This window comes from Cladophialophora yegresii (genome assembly GCF_000585515.1).
Source record: "Cladophialophora yegresii CBS 114405 chromosome Unknown aczIN-supercont1.2, whole genome shotgun sequence".
Taxonomy (NCBI): Eukaryota; Fungi; Ascomycota; class Eurotiomycetes; order Chaetothyriales; family Herpotrichiellaceae; genus Cladophialophora; species Cladophialophora yegresii.
In genome coordinates, this window is record NW_006913046.1 from 287,302 (window position 1) to 306,089 (window position 18,788).

Consider the following 18,788-nt stretch of genomic DNA (forward strand, 5'->3'; position numbering starts at 1 on the left):
GATCGGAGTGAGATCCGAGATGTTCCTTGTGATGCGGATCTGGATCGGCAATCCCAGCCTGATCGCGCATCACCCAGCCCACGAGGTTTTCTCTCGAGATGAGCTTGTTTATGTCGTTGAAATCCAGACGTCGAAAGCGTGGATTGCTGATCCCACAAGCGAGACACAAGTCAGTTGCACAACATGGGAATGTGTTGTTATTGGCATGGAGAGATAGCGCTGACCAATACTCCGTCCTCTAGCCGCACCACTCGAGCGCCGTGTTGCCGCCTCTTGGTCGTTTTGGCCCCCATCAGGCGCCCTGCGGCTGAGCGAATGGTGAGGCACTGGAGGGGCTCTTCTAGGGGCTCTTCTAGGGGCTCGGGAGGGTTCGAGTTCCCGGCACGATCCAGGACTTGAGGCGTCGAATCACACGTGGCCAACCAAACGTTTGGGCACGCGTGTGGCGCTGTTGAGGCGTCGAGTAGAAAGTGTGGCTAGAGATTGCGATCGATGGTTGTGCGTGCATGACTCGAATGCTTCTCCCTATTCCCGCGCTTGTACCTTTAGGCTTGCGGTTCTTTCGAATGCCTAAATACCTGCCTATTTCCTCTTCATCTTTGCCTTCACTTACCTCGTGCCCCCTTCTCCCGTCATCAACCAACCACTGTTCACCGAGTCGGCAAACAAGGCAGTTTCTGCCTAGCGCCCTTTTCTACCTACCGGCAAGCCGTGCCTACGGAGTACTTCCACCGACCTCCGACTATGATGCCGCATTGTGTACTCCGTACTTGACTAACTCTGCTGGGGTCCTTGAGACTCTTCTGGCGTCCCAAATCCTCATCTGGAGCCGTCTCTGAATGGAACTTCTGAGAGCTCCAAGAACCGTTCATTGACCGAGTCTCTGAGACAAGGTGAGTGATTTTTGGGGTGATTTGGATGCTAATGATGGGTACCATAACTGCAAGCTCGACATTCCTTTTGTTCATATATCGTCAATCTTGCCACTGCATGAGGACTACAACTCATTGCGGTCTATGATTCCGGTCCTCATCGATGCGACTGTCACTGTGTTGTCTTCTTATGCACGTGTTGGGAGCTATTGGCTCAATCATCAACACAATCTGGGGCTATGCTTTCACCATAGTGCGGAAGCTGATCGATACCACCTACGAATTGTGTAGTTACGTCTTGGACCCTATGCTGTTGTGTGAGTATACAGCCTCGGTACTACTGGAGAGTATCCAAGGCAACCACTAATATCATAGTCTTCACTGTTCACGAAGCTGAGGAGACGCCGCTACTGCCTGGAGGCCAAAGCGACACATCTTCGACACGCCCATCAAGTTCGAGCTTGGCAATCAACTTGTCGGGTGGCACACCGACCACTCTAACTCCTCCTCATTCGCCAACGCCAAATGTTGATCCGGATCACCAGGATTTTCAATATTTAGGAGGAGGTTTGGACGAGAGTGATCACGATGGGATCTGAGTTGAATTGCACGAAATAGGCGGCGTATGGAGAAAAGGTACCTTGAGCTTCAGGGTTCTATGTTCTGGCGTTGGGATTAGGTGCTGAGATGGACCAAAAGTTCTCTGGAAGAGAGCTAGGGCATTTTCCTGATTCCTCATCATTGCCTGTACTCAGTAATAGTAGGGCTCGAATTTAAGCTGATCCAGGAAATGCCTTCTGCATCTCTTGTTCGCTTAACTTGGTTTCACGTGATGTCGCGGATGCAGCGCGTCTGCGCAATCCCTCTCCGCACCGTCGTTTTGTCTTTGTTGACATTGTGACAGCCTGCATTCATCCACCTATAACTCACCGGTTTCCCTGCCACTTTGGAACATGAGATCCAGGAGCAGCCTCGCCTACCACATTGGCTGTCTCTAAGTTGCGCCGATGGGCGGTCAAGAGCCCACACAGCATGCCTTCTGCGGCGGTGGTCATCATTTCTTCCTCGCCGCCCCCAGCGTTCGCACCGTCTCCGACGCCTGCTGAATCTCCGTCACCCTCGAAATCACCCAGTACCCCTGTCAGAGACGGAGCCAAACGATTCAAAAAGTCAAGCCAGACAAGACATGGGTTCTCGCCTGGCTTTAGCAGTGCGCATGCCCTTTTGGCTCGACCGGGGGCAGAAAATATTCCCTTGCAGTCTCCCTGCAGATCAAAATTCAGGCTGCAAGCATCAGAACAAGCCCGAGACGGATTTGGAAATCGGACCACGACGGCGCAATATGTGAGAAAGAGGACAGATTCTCAAACCGAGCAGCTCTCGAACCATTTCAAACCCTCCAAGTCGTGTGCTTCCTTGGCGGCAACGAGTGCGGAAGTCGCGCAGGAGGAAGATCAACTTGGCTATAAAGACGGCTGTGGGGCTCTAATATCGGCTGGAAACAACAAAGGATCCGTCATTGGTAGACATTCAAGCCCACGGCCGATGGAGAAGGCCGTGCCACGAAGATTGGACTGGACTCCTGTCAAATCAGATGAGTACACATGGGAGACTCCGGAGTCGGAACAACAAGAAAATAGACTGTCAAATACTCTTCTGGATGCTTACGCCTATTCTGCGTCCGCTACCAGTGGACCTCAGGTGGCAACTAAGAAAGTCAATGGAAACGGCGACCAGTCCAAGAGAAAACGGATTGACCTTGTAATGACCACTTCAACGACACCGTCATCGTCTGTCTCGCAGTTGCGCACCGGCAAAGAGGCAAAGGCCGGTAGTAGGGGCAAAGGGAGAGCACCTTCCAAGAAGGCTCTGACGATCACGGCTTTGGCTACTTCTGCTTATTGTGACGGCCAAAGTAAAGAGGGCAAGCTACAGCCGATGATGGAGTACCTGGCATCAACTCAAGCGGCTATCGGCAACGATTGTGAGTCGGGGATCGACGTGAGCCTGAAGAAATTCTCTAAGCCTAAGGCTTCGTCCAAGAAAGCGGGTTCATCAAAGAAACCACCGGTGAAGAGTCGATTAGTCTCTCCTACATCTGCGATGAAGATGACCCTTGAGCAACCGTTCTTGTTCGGTCCAGCCAGTCAACTGGCACGAGACGAATCCCCTACACTGATGCGTGACACCATGGCCGCGCTTCAGCAATCCGAAGAGATCCTATCTGATCCTTTCTCTCCGCAACGGACCCAGCCGTTCTCGATTGAATCAACTTCACCTAGAGTCGTGCGTGGGACGAATCGCCTGGTCAGGCGAAGAAACCTGTGGAGTGCGGCCGGCCGAGACGCAGACAATGCTCTGTTGCAGGTTGAGACGGTGGACATGACCGACTCTCCCGCCGTACGCCAGGCTCTTGCTGGCAAGGATGCTCTTATGCAGCCTGACGGCCCTCACCACCACCATATAGGACACGCGGACGATGGGAACACTCGTTCATCAGTCGTTCGAACTCCTTGTACCAGGAGCGTAGGACCGGTGATTGACATCTACGAGATCGAGACCCCTGGTCTTCGTGGACCCGTTGTACATTCCACGAACCCTCCCGTGAGAGGGATGCATACTTTACGGACTGTGAAGGGACAACACGACGACAGTTGCGCCGAGGCCCAGCCTGGCGGAGCACATCCCAAACCAGTGGACGCCTCTCCGAGACCAAAGGCGGTCATGCCATCTTACGACGGGTGGTCCGACCCTGAGCTTAAGAAACAAGTGGCTGCCTATGGTTTCAAGTCCATCAGAAAACGCGAGAAGATGATTGAACTTCTTGAACGATGCTGGAAGTCCAAGCATGGTGTTGTGCAGGATAGCGACGGGCCGGACAATCCGGCCGATACGTTGAGTCATGGTGACTTTCTGAGTAAAGTCCATGATGTCTCTGTGAGGCCTACCCCTAAAGTCAAGAAACCCAGGGCCAAACGAAAATCAGACAGCGGTGACCCAACGGCTCCGAAAGAGCCCAAGAAGAGGAAAAAAGCAGCATCCAAGACAGAGGAGGGTTCGAAGAAAGAACAAGCCCCTCGACAGCGTAAGAAGAAAACCAAAGTGCTTTCCGATGAGAAGATTATTGATGTGGACGACATCGGCGAGACCAATACCAAGCAAGCAGCGGAGAAGCACGAGGATCTGGCAGCAGCATCAAACCAACCGGAGGAGATCAGAGTCAAGGTCGGGCAAGTCATGACTAGCGTTCCCACACCACCTCCTACGTTACCGAAGCCCGAAATTACAATATCAACCCATGGAGTCGAGGATGCCCAGCCCTCTGCGCATTCCGCTTCGAATATGGACGGCGCTGAGGTGCCGCCCGCTGTCCTCACACCCAAGCAAACACAGCCGACAGATGTCATGGTACAGATACATGCTGCTATCCATCATCATCCAGCTACGGGATCCCGAAGCTCAGGCTCGCGCAATCATCAAACGTCACCCACCTGGCGGGAGAAGATTCTCATGTACGATCCAATCGTCCTCGAGGAGCTTACTGTCTGGCTCAACACAGAGGGCTTCAAAGCCATTGGCGAAGATGGGGAGGTGAGCCTGGTGGAAGTCAGGAACTGGTGCGAACAAAATGGTGTTTGCTGCCTTGGTGGTTGGAGAGGACGCGGAAAGCACGGTGAAGGAGAATGAGAGCGTAATATGAATGAAATGACGCGACGAGGGCATGCATGCATTATGGATCCTCAGTGCTACGTATGGGTACGAGGGATTGTTGAATATATCTCTCCGTTGCGGTGATGGCTTTAAGCTCCTCGATTCGTCTTGCTCCCCTGAGGTTGCCGTCCTGGCTTTGGCTTTCGGCGGGTTCTTGGCTTGGATCCTCCAGGTATGTTCGTGGTCCCGGGTGCAACCGGTGGGCCCTGCTAGCCTAAACGCAATTTGTCCCGAGGCCTATTAGGTCCTTTGACCCCGCAGTTAGGTAACGGCGGGCGCTGCCACGAGCTGTGTGCACATTGCACATTGTTTGTTAATGTGCAGCCGCCGCCGCCGATCAGGCTCAAGCAGCGGCGAACTGCGCAGAGACGCGGCATGGCAGTATTGACTTCTTCTCATATCCCGTGTTCTTCTCCAGCCACGCACCACAGAGAGTTGCAGTCTGCTCTTTGTTGGCCACAACTGTTGCGCTTGGTTTCAAGCACCTGGACGCTTGCCACGCTCTAAGTCGGGGGAGATCCTCTACACCTTTCGTCAGTTGTCGACAATGTCCTTCCTCTGGGCGATGAACTCGAGCCTTTCATGTGAATATGAGCCTTAGTAGCGCCCGACATGGCCAACCGACCGTGCAACATGCGCCCAGGGCACCAGTCCGCCCGCCTCGTCAGATCCGCTTCGTCTCAACAGACGGCCAACCACATACGAAGAGGAGGAGGATAAACGCCGCTTGCCTGACGTGTCGCAAACGGAAGACGCGTTGTTCAGGAGAAAGACCGCTGTGCAAGACATGCACCGACTACGGCCATGACTGTTCGGGCTATACTGATCGGCCGAGCCGCGAGGATGGCCGAGTGGAAGAGAACGATGACGAGGTCGACATAAGTGTGCCAACATCTCAGACACCCTCAAAAGATGTTGACGCCACGGCACGTGTCTCTGAGACGGTAGAGCAACCAGAAAGGGAACCGCCGAGTGCCGTGGAGGACATCATCAGCCCGGCCAGCAACGACACCCGCAGTAGCTTCACGTCCTCCAGGAACCGGGTGCCCTATTTTCGCTACTTCGGTCCAACCGCCATTGTGCCAGGTTTCAAGCAGATGGTCGTTCAAATCAAGGATCACCAATCGAGCCTGCCTTCTGCTGGCGGAGGATCTCCAGCCTCAGGACAGCCATTGACCGCACCCGGTCCTGCTGGTCACGACAGGGCGCCCGTTGTGGTGCCGTGCTATGATGCCACCGATCCGGTCCCTGTGGCTCCCTTGATCGTTCATCTGTGCGAAACATTCTTTATACACCTGGGTTGTAACTATTCATTCCTCCAACGAGAAAGATTTCTGAGAGACTTGGAAGACAAGAAGGTCGATGCAATCCTGGTCGATGCTGTTTGTGCAGTTGCGGCTCGCTTTTCTTCGCATCCTTTGCTGTGCACCTCGAAAGACCCTTTGGTCCCCTTGGATGACGGGGGTAATGTTCTACGAGCGTTTCGCGGACATCCATTTGCGCAACGGGCGATGGCAGCTGTGATTGACACGTTCTCCTGTCCTACTATCGCTGTGGCCCAAGCATGCCTGCTGCTGGCATACGAAGAATTTGGAACTGATCATGATAGCGGGCTCTGGATGTATCTCGGGACTGCCATCCGCATGGCTCAAGACCTGGGAATGCAGAAGCTGGAAGGATTGCAGCTTGAAGGCAGAATTGGACCTACCCCAAAAACTGTCAAGCACGGTCAGGCCGGCAAGGTGCAAGAGCAAAAGAGGTTCGAACAGCAACAGAGACTATCACAAAACCTTTCCGAGGTAAACAACGCTGAGCTTGACGACCGACGAGCAAGCGAACAAGAACGGGTCGATACCTTCTGGGCCATCTTCTTCCTCGATAGAGCCGTCTCGTCTGGTGTTGGCCGCCCTGTCACTCTACGCGACAAGGACATTGAGATATCATTCCCTTATCGCGCTGACAAGACGATCATCGGAGGCTACCCGGACGCCTTCCCTGCCATGATTCAGATCGTCCACATGTATGGACGGGTTGCGGATGTCCTAAACAACATCAAAGACCTGAGCCAGGTCACTCCCGAAGTGTTGAAACGGTTGGCGAGCATGGAGAGAGACTTGACAGGTAAGGTCCTCATGTACCGAACACTTCGGGTGCTGATCATGCAGGATTCTATCAGCATTTGTCTCCCAAGTTACATTTCAACGCGACAAACTTCCAACAATATGTGAAGGCGGGCCATGGCACAAACTTCATCCTGCTGCATTTCTGGTTCCACACCTTGATTGTTCTGGTACATCAGCCTACGTTGCTTCATTCCTTCGAAGGCCGAATCCAGCAGCTTTTCCCTGACAGTAGGGAATTGTCCATGTCGTCCGCAAAGACCATTGCAGACATCCTGGCATTTGCCGAGTTGATCGACGTCAACAGCTTTATCGGTAATCCATTCACGAGCCAGCCCATGTATGTGGCTGCATGTGCCTTTTTGGCCGAAGCTGCCGCCCATACGTCGCAACCCTCGTCTCGAGCGACATCTCCACGACCAAACGGGCACTCCCTGCATACAAAACATGCCACGAGCGATGACAAGGCCCAGAAAGCAGCTTCTGCTCGTCACACCCTACTTGCAACCGCGGCAAATCAGAACTATCAGCGCTGCTACAAGGCACTGCAGACACTGGGTACGTACTGGGCTGGCTGCCGTTACATCCTGACGGCTCTCGACCAGAAATCAAAAGGTCTCATGGACCCTCTACTGTTCACCGCGGACGACGTAGATGGGCAGATGCCGTCAACCCAGCCATCATTCACTACACCCGGATGGCGCAGGAGCACTTCGTTGGCTGCTTCCCTTGGCGTAGATGCGAGGTTTCGCGGTCTCAAGGGGCGGTCGGACAGAGGGACGAGTTCTTCTCCTTCGATGGACTTGAGTCATGCTATTGGTTGGTCCCTGACCGGTACCGCGAACTCGCCTGCTCCGAACCTAAGCTTCCTCTACTCAATGAACGATGGCGGGAAGGGCGCATCATTCGCACGACATCCCCAGACGGGACAAGAACAGTCAGGCACAGGCCATCGTCCGATGGATCGCATGACAGTGCAAGACAGCAACCCAACTTCAGCTCTCGAGGCCCAACCGTCCGGAATTGGCCGAGTCAAGGCGCTTTCGTCTCTGCCATATGATCCCGTTTCGGCAGAAGACGCCGACCTCCTGTTAGGTCTTCATTCACCTTACATTCCTAGTTCGGGCGTATCAGCGACCACCTCTTCTGCCGTCGTGCCGCCGAACTCAGGCCACTCCAGTTATCAACCTCAGCCGATACCCAGCTACGAGCAAGCTATGGGCCTTCCACCACAATTTGTCGATATCCAAACCCAAGATGTGGACAACATGCTGATTCGAGCACAAGAAATCGACATGAGCGGCGCACAGCAGTTCGACTTCCCCTTCCCAGGCGGCGACATGGTCCCCTGGTTAGAGTACCTGCCACAGGACGTGCTGACGTATTTCGGAGACCAACATTCGGGCGGAGACATGATAGACGCGACTGTATCGCTTGATCAGAGATGAGAGTCATGCGAGACTGGTGCCGTTGAATGTGGAGGTGGGCGAGGACAATCACCCGCACAGACATGCCTCGTACAGAAGAAGAAGAAAGCCTATCCCCCGTACAGAAGAAGAAGAAAGCCTATCCCTCGTACAGAAGAAGAAGAAGCCTATCCCTCGTACAGAAGAAGCCTGGAGTCGTTTTTGTGTACTGTATCATGTACGAGAATACAGCTTCTGATACATTGGCATGCTGTGGAACCCTCACATATTTCATGAGAGAGTTGTGGAGAAAGCGACCTCGTCGCAACATAAATGCATCACATGTACTTGATTCGCGGGCACGCGTCGAATTCTCCTCGCCTCGTGAAGGAACCCCGATGTCCTCTTGCACAGAGTATGAGCGTCCTGGACTCGGAGGGCCGGGTCAGCGGGAGAGTATTAATTACAAGGAATCGGTAATTATCGATTTAATATCGGGGGCGCCCTTTGGTCCCTGAAACCCGAGCGACAGAGCATAAATACAGCAAGCCGTCCAACCGCGCACTGCACTTTCCTGGGCCTCGGCAACCTCATCCCTTTCTACTGTACACTACTTGCTGCTGCAGTTCAGCCGCGCCCCTAATCGTCCCTCATGGCCCCCCAGGGGCTTCTCATACGGGTACTGTGGTGTGCTGTTTACTCTTTGACCAACTAATTACCACGGAAAGCCAGGCTGGACAGTGTATCGCCGAGAGAACGACGGAGATTACGGTGTCACACCATATGGACGTCCTGTGCAATCGTGTAGACTGGCTCGGCTAATTCTCTAATTAGATACGTAGTTGGGGTAGGATGGCGTGGTTATGGACATAGAGTAGCCCGGCACGCACTGTACCTAGGCACCTAGAGACCTCGTATCGCTCACTGGACCTGAACAAGTCCATTCAATTTCCTGTGTTGTACCCCTTGACGGAGTATTGTAGTTCGGCTTTTCTTGTGGTGGGGCCTGAATTACATATGCAGTACGTATACGCGAGGGCCGCACTGCTTTCATAGACCCCTTCCTCCACCGTCTCTAGACCATCAAAGCGTGTCGACAATATTTCAGGATCCCGTTGCCCTCTACCGGTGCAACTGGCCTGGTCGGATTTCGTGTCCTCACCGAGCTGTTAGATCAACGATACAAAGTCCTGCTTGCCGGACGGTCAGAACTCAAGACCAGAGCCATCACAGAAGCCCTCCCAAGCAAACATGAAGCTCACGCGCTTGGGTTCACCACTGTCCTCGACATGGCCGTTGACAATGCATTCGACAACGCAGTCAAGGGAGTCAGATATCTCGTCCATGTCGCTTCAACGATGGCAATTCCTTCGGATGACCTCGAAGCCACGCTCTTCATCCCGACCCTCCACACAACCGTGAGCATCCTCAAGTCCGCTTCGGAGGAGTCCTGCGTCAAGAAAGTGGTAATCACATCGTAGGTTGCTGCTGGGGCACCAGAAGCTCCTAGAATCCTCGACGCGGCCAACGTCGAGCCGAACCCTCAGGGACCCTAGACGCATACCTTTTCCGCTTATGAGGCATCCAAGAAGCTCGCATGGACAACCATTGGCAGGTTTAGCGCCGACAACAACCTGCACTTCGATATCATTAATATCATGCCCTCGTTTGTGATCGGGCCAAACGGGTTTGCGAAAGGCAAGGGAGAGTATGAGAAGGGATCGGACGCGGCATTTGTGCATGTTGCTGCGCTCAAGCTCAAGATATCAAGCCGCCAGGACTTTGGAGTCACGTATGACGGTTCAGGAGCGTCGAGTAGGACACAGCCTTTGACATTTTCAAGAGGAGGTGGCCAGAGCTCGTTGAACGCGGCGTGTTCGAATTAGGAGGTACAGCCGGAACACATGAGGGGTGCCGTGGATGCGTCGAAGACTGAGCGTGCCTTAGGGATCAAGTTCAAGACATCTAAGGACATGATTGTGGATGTGGCAAATGGGTTTGCGTGGGTTGCGTCTGTCATCCTTTATGACGTTTCCTTGTTGCGAGTCAAGAATGAACCGCCCATCAGGCACAGTCGGACATGCTACGTGGCGTGTTTCCAAGGACAGATCGTTGTCTTCCTTCTGGTAGCCCGATGCTCGTCCAACGCACGCGCAACGAGACTAAATCACTTCATAATCTCTCGATATCACAGAGCCGCGAATTTGGTATCAAATCGGGTCAATGACAGCCTGTACTCGCCGATCCGGCATGTTTTGTCCGGAGGCCCAACACTTGCCGAGATGGAACGGCGTTCGACGAGCCTTGGAGGAGTGAATTCGCAAGCTCAAGGAGAACCCATAGTAGAGCTCTAAGAAACAAATCAGGCATGGTGGAGACGCATGCCAGTTCGAAGGCCGAGATCACCCAGTATGAGCTCTGTCAGTTCTGTGGCCTGAGGTTTCGGTAGGCTTTATGAGCGTGCGCTTGTTTAAATCCGATGGGAAGTTTCGTCACCATCCTCGTTCTGCGAGTGAGGGCTGGATGATAGCAATGTCGCCAAAGTGCCGGAGATGACATCTGTAATAGACTTAGCGGACAACAGTTTCCCGTGCACAATGCGATGCCAGAATCTTTCCGTCCTCTCCAATGAATTCCAAAAGGTTGCAGCACTGTTATAAGCCACAGACGTGGTCAGGTCCCTGTGTGAGTCACGCATGCACATTCGCTCCTTGAAGCACTGAGATGGATACGCAAATGTCAAATATACCTACTTACCCATGTGAGAATTTTCGATGTGCTTGACATCAGAATCTGCCTGGGCAACCGACCCCAAGAGAAGTCCATGTGACCGCCGAAGAACAGTTCGAAGTGCCCTGAGGTTGCTTTTTCGTCACTAGTAAAGACTCGTTCGAGGTCTCTGCCCCTGCTAATTCCACAGATTCGCGACAACAAATTTCGGCCGTATGCGGGGACGAGGACCATGACCGTCCGACACTGATAAGGCAATGTTGTACCATTGCAAACGAACATTCAAAGCGCTCGGAGAGAGGCAGACTAACACAGGGGTGACAAAAGGGAACCCACAGAAGCCGGTGACGTCAAACAAGTGGACGCGGTCGTATGATAACACCATCTTGTGCTGTTTACTTTGAGTAAGAAAACACGTAGAATCTTCGACCATCGTGGCTGTCGCTCTCGAAAGAAGTGAACATGTCATGAGACTGAATGACGCGCAGGATGGCCTCCACGAAGGTCCAGGGGAGGATGCTGCGAGGCAGCCGTTTGGGAGTAGAACGGCCGCAGCGCTATCTGCTTGAGACTGTGGCCGGGTATCCGAATTTACCCGGTAGCTGGACTCTGGGGTATAAGGCATAGGCAGCCAAGCTCATCGTGGCACACAGAGTGCACCAACGAAATCACCGTCTTTGCAGCTCAAGAAGACAGTGGACGTCCGGACGCTACCAGTAAAACTGCGAGGCGGTAGGTATTTCGCTCTTCCGCTTCACCGCACGTACAGGTTTTCAAAGCCAGCATGGGGACACCGCTGTGGAAACATCTTTGTAAGTGACTAGCAAGCGAGCTCGATCGGATGGGCGAGGCAGGCCCTAGCAGGGCTGTATCCCAACATCGAGCGTCGTGATTGTGATTGTCTAATTACTGTACTCCACGATCCATGCTGTACTTTCCGCATCGCTGATCTCCGTAGACTGGGTCAAACGCAGGCCAAAGCGTGCAGGCGCGATCGGTGAAGCAATAACAGGAACCATAGGAAGACAAAGGGTGCTCGGTCAAGTTTGCGACGTCTGGGTCGCCAGGCAGTCGGTGGACTGTGTGGCAATTGTCGTACTTAAGGGAGGACGAGGCCGAGGCTCGAAGGGGCAACGAGGAGGTAGACCGACACAGAGCGCAAGTACGGCACTGCTTGCGGTTGACAAACTCCATGCTGCACGAATCCGAGTTTCATAGGTGAATGTCGAGGCCGAGTCAGAACTGATTGGGTGATTAGTCGAGCCGATTAGAGATGAGCAAGCACGCGGCCCATATCTGCGTTTGCGGGGCCAACAGGACCATGCGGACGAACAGGTGTTCATGCGACAAGCGGACGCTCTTCGGCACGAGTCGGTCAGCCGTCATGCTGCGCTTGATTGGTGGCTACACGTGGAGAACGGTCTCGAATGAAACTTTCCCGCCAGTGGCCGCAGGAGGAAACAGTCTTGCGAGAGCAGTGGGAGTGACAGGCGGTGGAGCTCATGATTTCAGTCCTCGTCGAAACGGAGGCTTTCATGCTGTGCAACGTAACGGGACGAAACACTGCAGGACCACCACTCAGTTACAGGAAGGGAGACCTTCGGCCGTTGGGTATGCAAGTGATTCTTGCTGCTATTGTGAAGATCCAGAGACACGAAGAACAAATCGAGCAGGGAGGAGTACGGAGTACTCCGCAGGTGAAGTCCGATTGAAATGAGAGAGAGGTTTGGGCCATATCAAGGTACCGGATCAAGATTGTTCCGGCCGAGCAGGATGTCACCCACACTTCACCTGCGGCTCTTTTGGTCACTCTCTGTTCAGCAAGAGCGACCACTCACTGCAGGCTCAATGTCTCGGAAACAATGCGCATGGTGCTAGCTGCCGGCCGCTCTCACCGCTGGAGGTCAGCCATGAACAATGTTAACAACACAGCATGGCTACCGCTAGGTCACCTGGGGAGTTGCGAGGGTGAACCCGAAAACGTGCAACACAGACCTCGTGATTGGCACTCCGCATGGTTGACAGATTTCCGAGACTCTTGCGGCACCCGAAACTGGGATCCGCCTTTGGCCCTCGATTCTATCCACTATCAACAAGCACATCGGAACACAATCAGCAGGTGTCTCAGTGGTGCCGCTACTCGCAAACAATCGTCAACATTTGACTCAACTTCGCCTCCGGCTGGAGTGCTATCCTGTCATGCCAGCACAACTCAATCCGTCTGCCATCAATATGCTGTGACTGGACGATACAAGCTGTCTGTGTTTCCGTGCAGCACAACCTCGTCCTGTCCGTGCATCAGCTCAACGGAACCCGTTAAGCCGACAACTCGATGTGATTAGATGATCCAAGGCCTTCCAACGCCGCGCTGTGGTGTTCCAAGTACACAGTAATCAATGCATCAACCATTTTTGAAATGCTCCTTAGCATACTGCTCGCATGCCTAGGACGGTTTGGTGAGTGGAGGACAGTAGACGAACTAGACAACGAACCTTGGCCGGCTTTCCCAGCTTCTGCCCAATAGCTTTCCACTTGTTGGCTTCGTATTCTTTGATAGCTTCACGTAGCGCTGCCGACTAGAGAGGTACTGGTCAGACTGAGAGTCCTCCGAGGCAGAACTCATACATACTTCATCTTCTGCAAATTCTGCGTAGTGCATGTCCTAAGCCCTGCCGTTAGTAATGGTAGACACACACTGGAGACAGCTATTACCTTATACCAATGCTTCTTCACGCTGCCTTCGGTGCGGGCGGGGAAAGCCTATTGTTGTTGAGTACACGTTCTTTAGATCGCAGGCATCTGCATCTGGGAAGGGTACCTTGGCAATTTCGCTCCAGCTATGGCTCGCATCCCGCATCTGCTTCAGTCGCTGTTCCTCCTGGGCAGTCCACGGCGTGTTGGTTCGGCCACGTTTCTTGCTTGTTTCTTCCGTGAGCAGAGCCGGTATCGAGACGTTATTCGATGTTGATTCTGATGGCAAGGCGGCCCCTGGAGGCAGAGTATTCAGCTTGGGACTATGGGATGCCCGTCGCTTGCGAGGATTTGGTGGGGATGACGGAGGCTGAAGTTGGTCGGCATGGGGCTTCGGTGCCAGCGGCGTCTGAGGCGCTGGCACCTCTTTGTTTGTCGAGGGAGACGTGGTGGAGTTGGACTGCTTTTGCTTCTTTGCTGGAGGAAGGGATCTGAGATGCATAAGAGTTAGGTGCCGCGAATGAGGGTAACGTAGATATCAGCTCGAGTGCTAGTTTGGAAAAACGGGATGAACAACGAGGCATTTACCCCGGTGCAGTTTTGAATGTACCACCGACTAAATAGAACTTACGACATTGTGACGGAGGTGTAGCTGCTTAGTAGAGGTTGACCTGAGTTGAGGTTGCCGTCGGCATGGTCAAGCATGCTCTGAGCAAGGAGTATCCCTTGACTGTGTCGAGGCCAGCCACAGGAGTGCCAGTCGCCTGGAGAGGTAGCCGGTGTTATTTGGATCAGAGACCGCGAGTGTCGCACAGCGACGGGAGCCGTTGGTTCGCCGGAGTCTATGTCGCGCGGCGTGTCCCGTGGTAGTCGGCGAGTCCAGCAGACACCAGCGGAACCAGGACCGGGACCAGGAATGGAACGAGCGGAACGGGGGACAAGGTGTGACCACCGACCAGGGAGGGAGCGCGGCGAGGTGACTAAGGCCAATCAGGTCCAGAAGAGGCATGCGCAGGAAGAAAGAGCGGGACAACAGTAAAGAGGCGGTACGACGATGGTGCAGGTTTTCAGAGGAAGCTCACTTTAAGTTGATTTTTGCTCTGCTCGGATCCTGCCGACTTGTGCTCCAGCAAGGGTCAATCAGAAGGAAGGCTAAAAGGGTCGCCGATCAGATGTACCAGCCTTGGTTCCTCCGCCACAAGACGACGGCAGATATGATGTCTAGACTCTAGCCTGCAATGACCGGGGATTGGCAGGGCTCTGACCAAAATCGCCAGTGATGTCCGTGACTATCGCGGGAGCTCCAGACAGCTAATGACGAGGCCGATTATTTGGAAGAAGTAGGATTGCCATTCATTTGAGTCAAGTCGCGAAATACTAGAGTCAGCTGTACAACTTTCTTGGCACAGAGTACGCAATGAGAAGAAGAGCGAGAGAAGGAAGCACCAAAGGACTGGGGATGTAGATGGGTAACCACGTAACCTTGACGTTACTGCGAACTTCTCGGGTTCCGAATGCGTGCTGGCACTTCTCACTGTTGTCAATGGTCTCGTGAGGCGTTTGCAAGCACCAAATGAGAGACTGTGAAGGCACATGCTATTACGGTAGTGGCAGGGTGTGCATGACCGGGGTTGAGGGCGGAGGTGGAGCTGGGGGACTTGCAGACAAGTATGTGGAGGATCAGTGAGCAGTGTGAACATCGGAAGGAGGGGGGTACGCCAGCAAGGAGCCCAAGGGGGCAGACTGCGACACGGGGTTACGGGGATGAGACTGCAACCAGATCAGCTCAAAAGTCGTCTCGACAAATTATTACTTAGGGATGATGATAACGAGGCTGGCTGGTTGGCTGTTCAGTGGTAGAGGCGACTGCACAAGGGTCAGATGATGGACACGTTTGTAGCATACGAAGGTATCTACTCCAGATCGCATGTGGTTCTCTGCGAACTGAAGGAAAGTACAGGACAGCTCGAACCAGCGATCGGTAGATACCCTCCATGGTTCGATTGCCCAGGTACCGCCGCGGAGGTCGATGGGCGCAACGAGGAGGGGTTGTCTGGATCGAGGTACTTTGAAAAGTCTTGGTCACGAAGTAGCTGGAAAGCTGGCAAAGGAGAAAAAAACAAGATGACGAGGTAAACGCCGTTGTTGCGGGGTAGACGAGAGAAAGTGACTGAAGTGGCCAATGTAGACACGACCTGGGCGCAGGGATTGGCCGATGGGTTACACAGACCAACCCAAACTATGCTAGTGGCTGATCGTTTTGCGGGTCGAGCATGCAAGCTGTGTGCGCTGTGCCTAGCGATGAAAGCAGGCGCCAGAAGCGCACAGGAGGGTGGTTCCGGTAACCAGACAAGCAGAGACCCAACGTTGGAGGTGTATGTCATGTCACTCCTCCAAGCGATGCCTTGTGGATGGAAAGAACTAAAGGCGTTAATTAGAGGAGGGGAAGCTTGAAAGCTCCCAACCAGCCGAGTATTGATTCGTTGGGTCCAAGGACAATGAGCACTATGTACATTCTTTCTACAGAACAATCGAGGCTGACAATACAACTACTACTGCCGGTACCCATCTCACGGTGCTCACGTTAAGTTGAATCGTGTTGATCCTTTCTCCTCGAGCGATGCTAGTCCACAGTACCACGGACCAAGGGACGCTATGTTGAGAGGAATAAGAAGGTACCAGCGACAGGGCCTTGAAAGCTACTCACTTTGGTTGATGCCGAGGAGGCTGCAGCTCACGACGTGCATGTTTGACTTTGGACGGTTTTTTTCACAGGTTACAAATGACGGCAATGGCGCCGATGACGACGAACGACAAGTGGCCAATGCCGCCGCCCGGATCAAGCATCCACCGCGCTAACCTGGTATACGGCTTCTTTAGGCCTGCTACGCGTGCTAAAGAGGCAGCTCTCAAAAGAGCTTCTCGGCGGGTAGTTGACTAAGAGGTGTGACCATGTGCGGAAGCTCTCGAGACCTTGCATGCACGGGAAGCGGAATATCCGACAGAAACGTGGAGGCGGGTCCGCAGGACACTGTAGGACCCGCCAGCCATTGTCCCTGTGTACACTTAAGTTACAACCGGTGCTGCCATGATTGCAAGAGCCTCGACGGCGGTGACTACCGTGCTTGGCCATGACGGCGCCACTCATGAGTCGAGCAGGCGACTCTTCGCTGGTCTTACGCCACCAGCTATGCCCCTAATGAGCGGTAGATATCTGCGAGGTACCGTTTCTTCGGAGTGAGCGCGATCTTCCGAACGATCATCGTCTCCGGCGGCGCAAGTCTGACCTTAGCGAAGGGGATCATCGGTTGCGTTCATCTTGACTCTGAGGAAGACTAGGGTCCGCATCCAATCCTGCAACAGCGCGCCTGGATCGACACTCGGTCTTAGCCTTCGTGCGTGCGGCTGTCGCCAGTTTCTGAAAGATCGGTACTTTCTTGCCGGAAACGTCGCTCACCCGAATGTCCCACCTCGCACCTTGTCCGCAGTGTGCGCTCGAGTCAACACGGACCCTAGCCTCGCTGGGTGGACTTAGCGACGATCAAGGGTCGTGGGGACACGAAAATCCGACAGGGCTGCGTCTTCGAGCCGGAAAATCCATCAGAGAAGGGTTGAAGAACCGCTAGTTGGTGAAACCGCCTTGAGGTCCCTGCGGTCAATCTCTCTGCAAGGGATTGGCTATTCCTCGATGGAACGCTCTTCCGCCTGGCACTAGGGCAAGTGGCTACCAATGCTCCTGCTGTTTAAGTCTTCAGGTTAAGAAATGCCCGTTCGGATCATGAACTGGCGATGACCACTGCTCCATTCCTAGAGGATCGCTGCTGCTTGAGACTGGACCGAGCGCCAACGATTCTCAGAATGATGCGCCCACTTCCCAATTGACTCCGATCCTCGACAAAAGTGAGGCTGCCTCCACCGCCACCACTCATCGCGTCGTGGAACATCCGAGCATAGTCCACAACCTGAGCTCTGCCTTTGAGAAAGGCCTCCCGATCGCACCATTCGCCTAGAAACGAGTCCCGCCAATTGTCGGCGCAACATCTTATTTCGAAGCTGCTCCAGTCGGAAATTTCCGGCACGCCGATTTGAAGCTCTTCAGCGTAAAGGTGTTTCAGCATATCACAATCCAGCTGCCAGACGACGTGTTTTATATGCGGTGCGCAAGGGTGCCCGTCAGTGAGACGCCTCGGCAACGTTCCCGCAAAGGCCTGACTGCGGATATGAAAAACTGTGTTCGCATAAAAGATAGGGCGTGCTTCGAGGAGGATCGTCCTACTGACCCTCAGGAGCTGAGATGACCGTGGCGAAGGGTTCTGGATTGTTCCGTGGCGAGGCACCATGCAGCAGCTGTCATCCTCAACCCTGGTCTCAAGCATAGCCTTCCCGCAGCCAAAAACAAGGCTGTAAATGTCTAGGCGGATCTCCAGCGGAAGGTCGAAGAATGTGGGCGCCATTGATGTGTTGGTGACCGAAAGCTCTTCTACAAGTCTTGACGAGGCCGGAAATATTATACGGATCGCACGAACCACAGCTTGGACAATAGATCTCCAATGCGGAATGGGCTGCCGCGGGCGTTGGAAGTCCAGATGATCTGTTCAAGAGACAGGACCTTGGTATATGAAGTAAGATGCGCTGATAATGACACATTCCGGTCGCTGCTATCAGGGGCGGTCCACTGTTACATGCCGGACCAAAGCGGCTGGCGGCGCTCAATAATTTGACAAGAGGACCACTCGTGGATTATGGTGCGCAATTCGTGCCTTCAGCCTCGTATTACCGAAAATTCCCAAGCGCCCAGCAGCCGTCAACTTCCTCCAGATCCAGTAAGGTCAGTGAGATCTGGCATGCTCGTATACTCACAGTACTGGCCAGATGGGAAACGCTTGCCACTTCCAGCTGAAGAAGTATCACTACGGCAAGGGGTGGCCACTATTAGCCGGTAGAACACAGTCCATGGCTGTTCGCAAGCTGATAGAAGACTCTAATTGCAAGACTGACATCTCACGGCGAGACCGGGGGTGAAGCTGGATGGCGAGGAATGCAGGAAATTTCCCAGGCGTAGCGTTAGGGGCTTGGAGCTGGGGGCGAGACCAGGCCATCACGTCAAGTGCGCCGGCAGCCGTCATCAATCATCACATGTTTTCCAGACAGCAGTCCTGCATATTGCCCGGTTGGACCGAGAGGCTAGATCCGGTCGCCTCCAGCAAGCCAACAAGGCTTCAGCCGCAAGGCAAGGGTCGATCGCTTTCCTTATCTGG

General features: G+C 53.8%; 5 protein-coding genes across 5 annotated transcripts; 3 read left to right on the forward strand and 2 right to left on the reverse strand.

Annotated features, from left to right (window-relative positions):
- Window positions 1–1,904: 1,904 nt before the first annotated feature.
- Window positions 1,905–4,559, forward strand: A1O7_02023 (uncharacterized protein; the record flags this gene model as incomplete). Its single annotated transcript, XM_007756059.1, has 1 exon — window positions 1,905–4,559. The coding sequence occupies one exon, from the start codon at window positions 1,905–1,907 to the stop codon at window positions 4,557–4,559; it is 2,655 nt and encodes an 884-aa protein (XP_007754249.1).
- A 614-nt stretch (window positions 4,560–5,173) lies between these two features.
- A1O7_02024 (uncharacterized protein) lies at window positions 5,174–8,151 on the forward strand (the record flags this gene model as incomplete). Its single annotated transcript, XM_007756060.1, has 2 exons — window positions 5,174–6,704; window positions 6,749–8,151. The coding sequence occupies 2 exons, from the start codon at window positions 5,174–5,176 to the stop codon at window positions 8,149–8,151; spliced, it is 2,934 nt and encodes a 977-aa protein (XP_007754250.1).
- Window positions 8,152–9,398: 1,247 nt separating this feature from the next.
- On the forward strand, window positions 9,399–9,590 carry A1O7_02025 (uncharacterized protein; the record flags this gene model as incomplete). The annotated part of the gene is made up of 1 exon (XM_007756061.1): window positions 9,399–9,590. One exon carries the CDS (start codon window positions 9,399–9,401, stop codon window positions 9,588–9,590), a length of 192 nt encoding a protein of 63 aa, XP_007754251.1.
- Window positions 9,591–13,240: 3,650 nt separating this feature from the next.
- On the reverse strand, window positions 13,241–14,166 carry A1O7_02026 (uncharacterized protein; the record flags this gene model as incomplete). Its single annotated transcript, XM_007756062.1, has 6 exons — window positions 13,241–13,282; window positions 13,332–13,415; window positions 13,469–13,501; window positions 13,552–13,599; window positions 13,658–14,021; window positions 14,162–14,166. 6 exons carry the CDS (start codon window positions 14,164–14,166, stop codon window positions 13,241–13,243), a joined length of 576 nt encoding a protein of 191 aa, XP_007754252.1.
- A 3,140-nt stretch (window positions 14,167–17,306) lies between these two features.
- Window positions 17,307–17,984, reverse strand: A1O7_02027 (uncharacterized protein; the record flags this gene model as incomplete). The annotated part of the gene is made up of 1 exon (XM_007756063.1): window positions 17,307–17,984. One exon carries the CDS (start codon window positions 17,982–17,984, stop codon window positions 17,307–17,309), a length of 678 nt encoding a protein of 225 aa, XP_007754253.1.
- Between the last annotated feature and the right edge of the window lie 804 nt (window positions 17,985–18,788).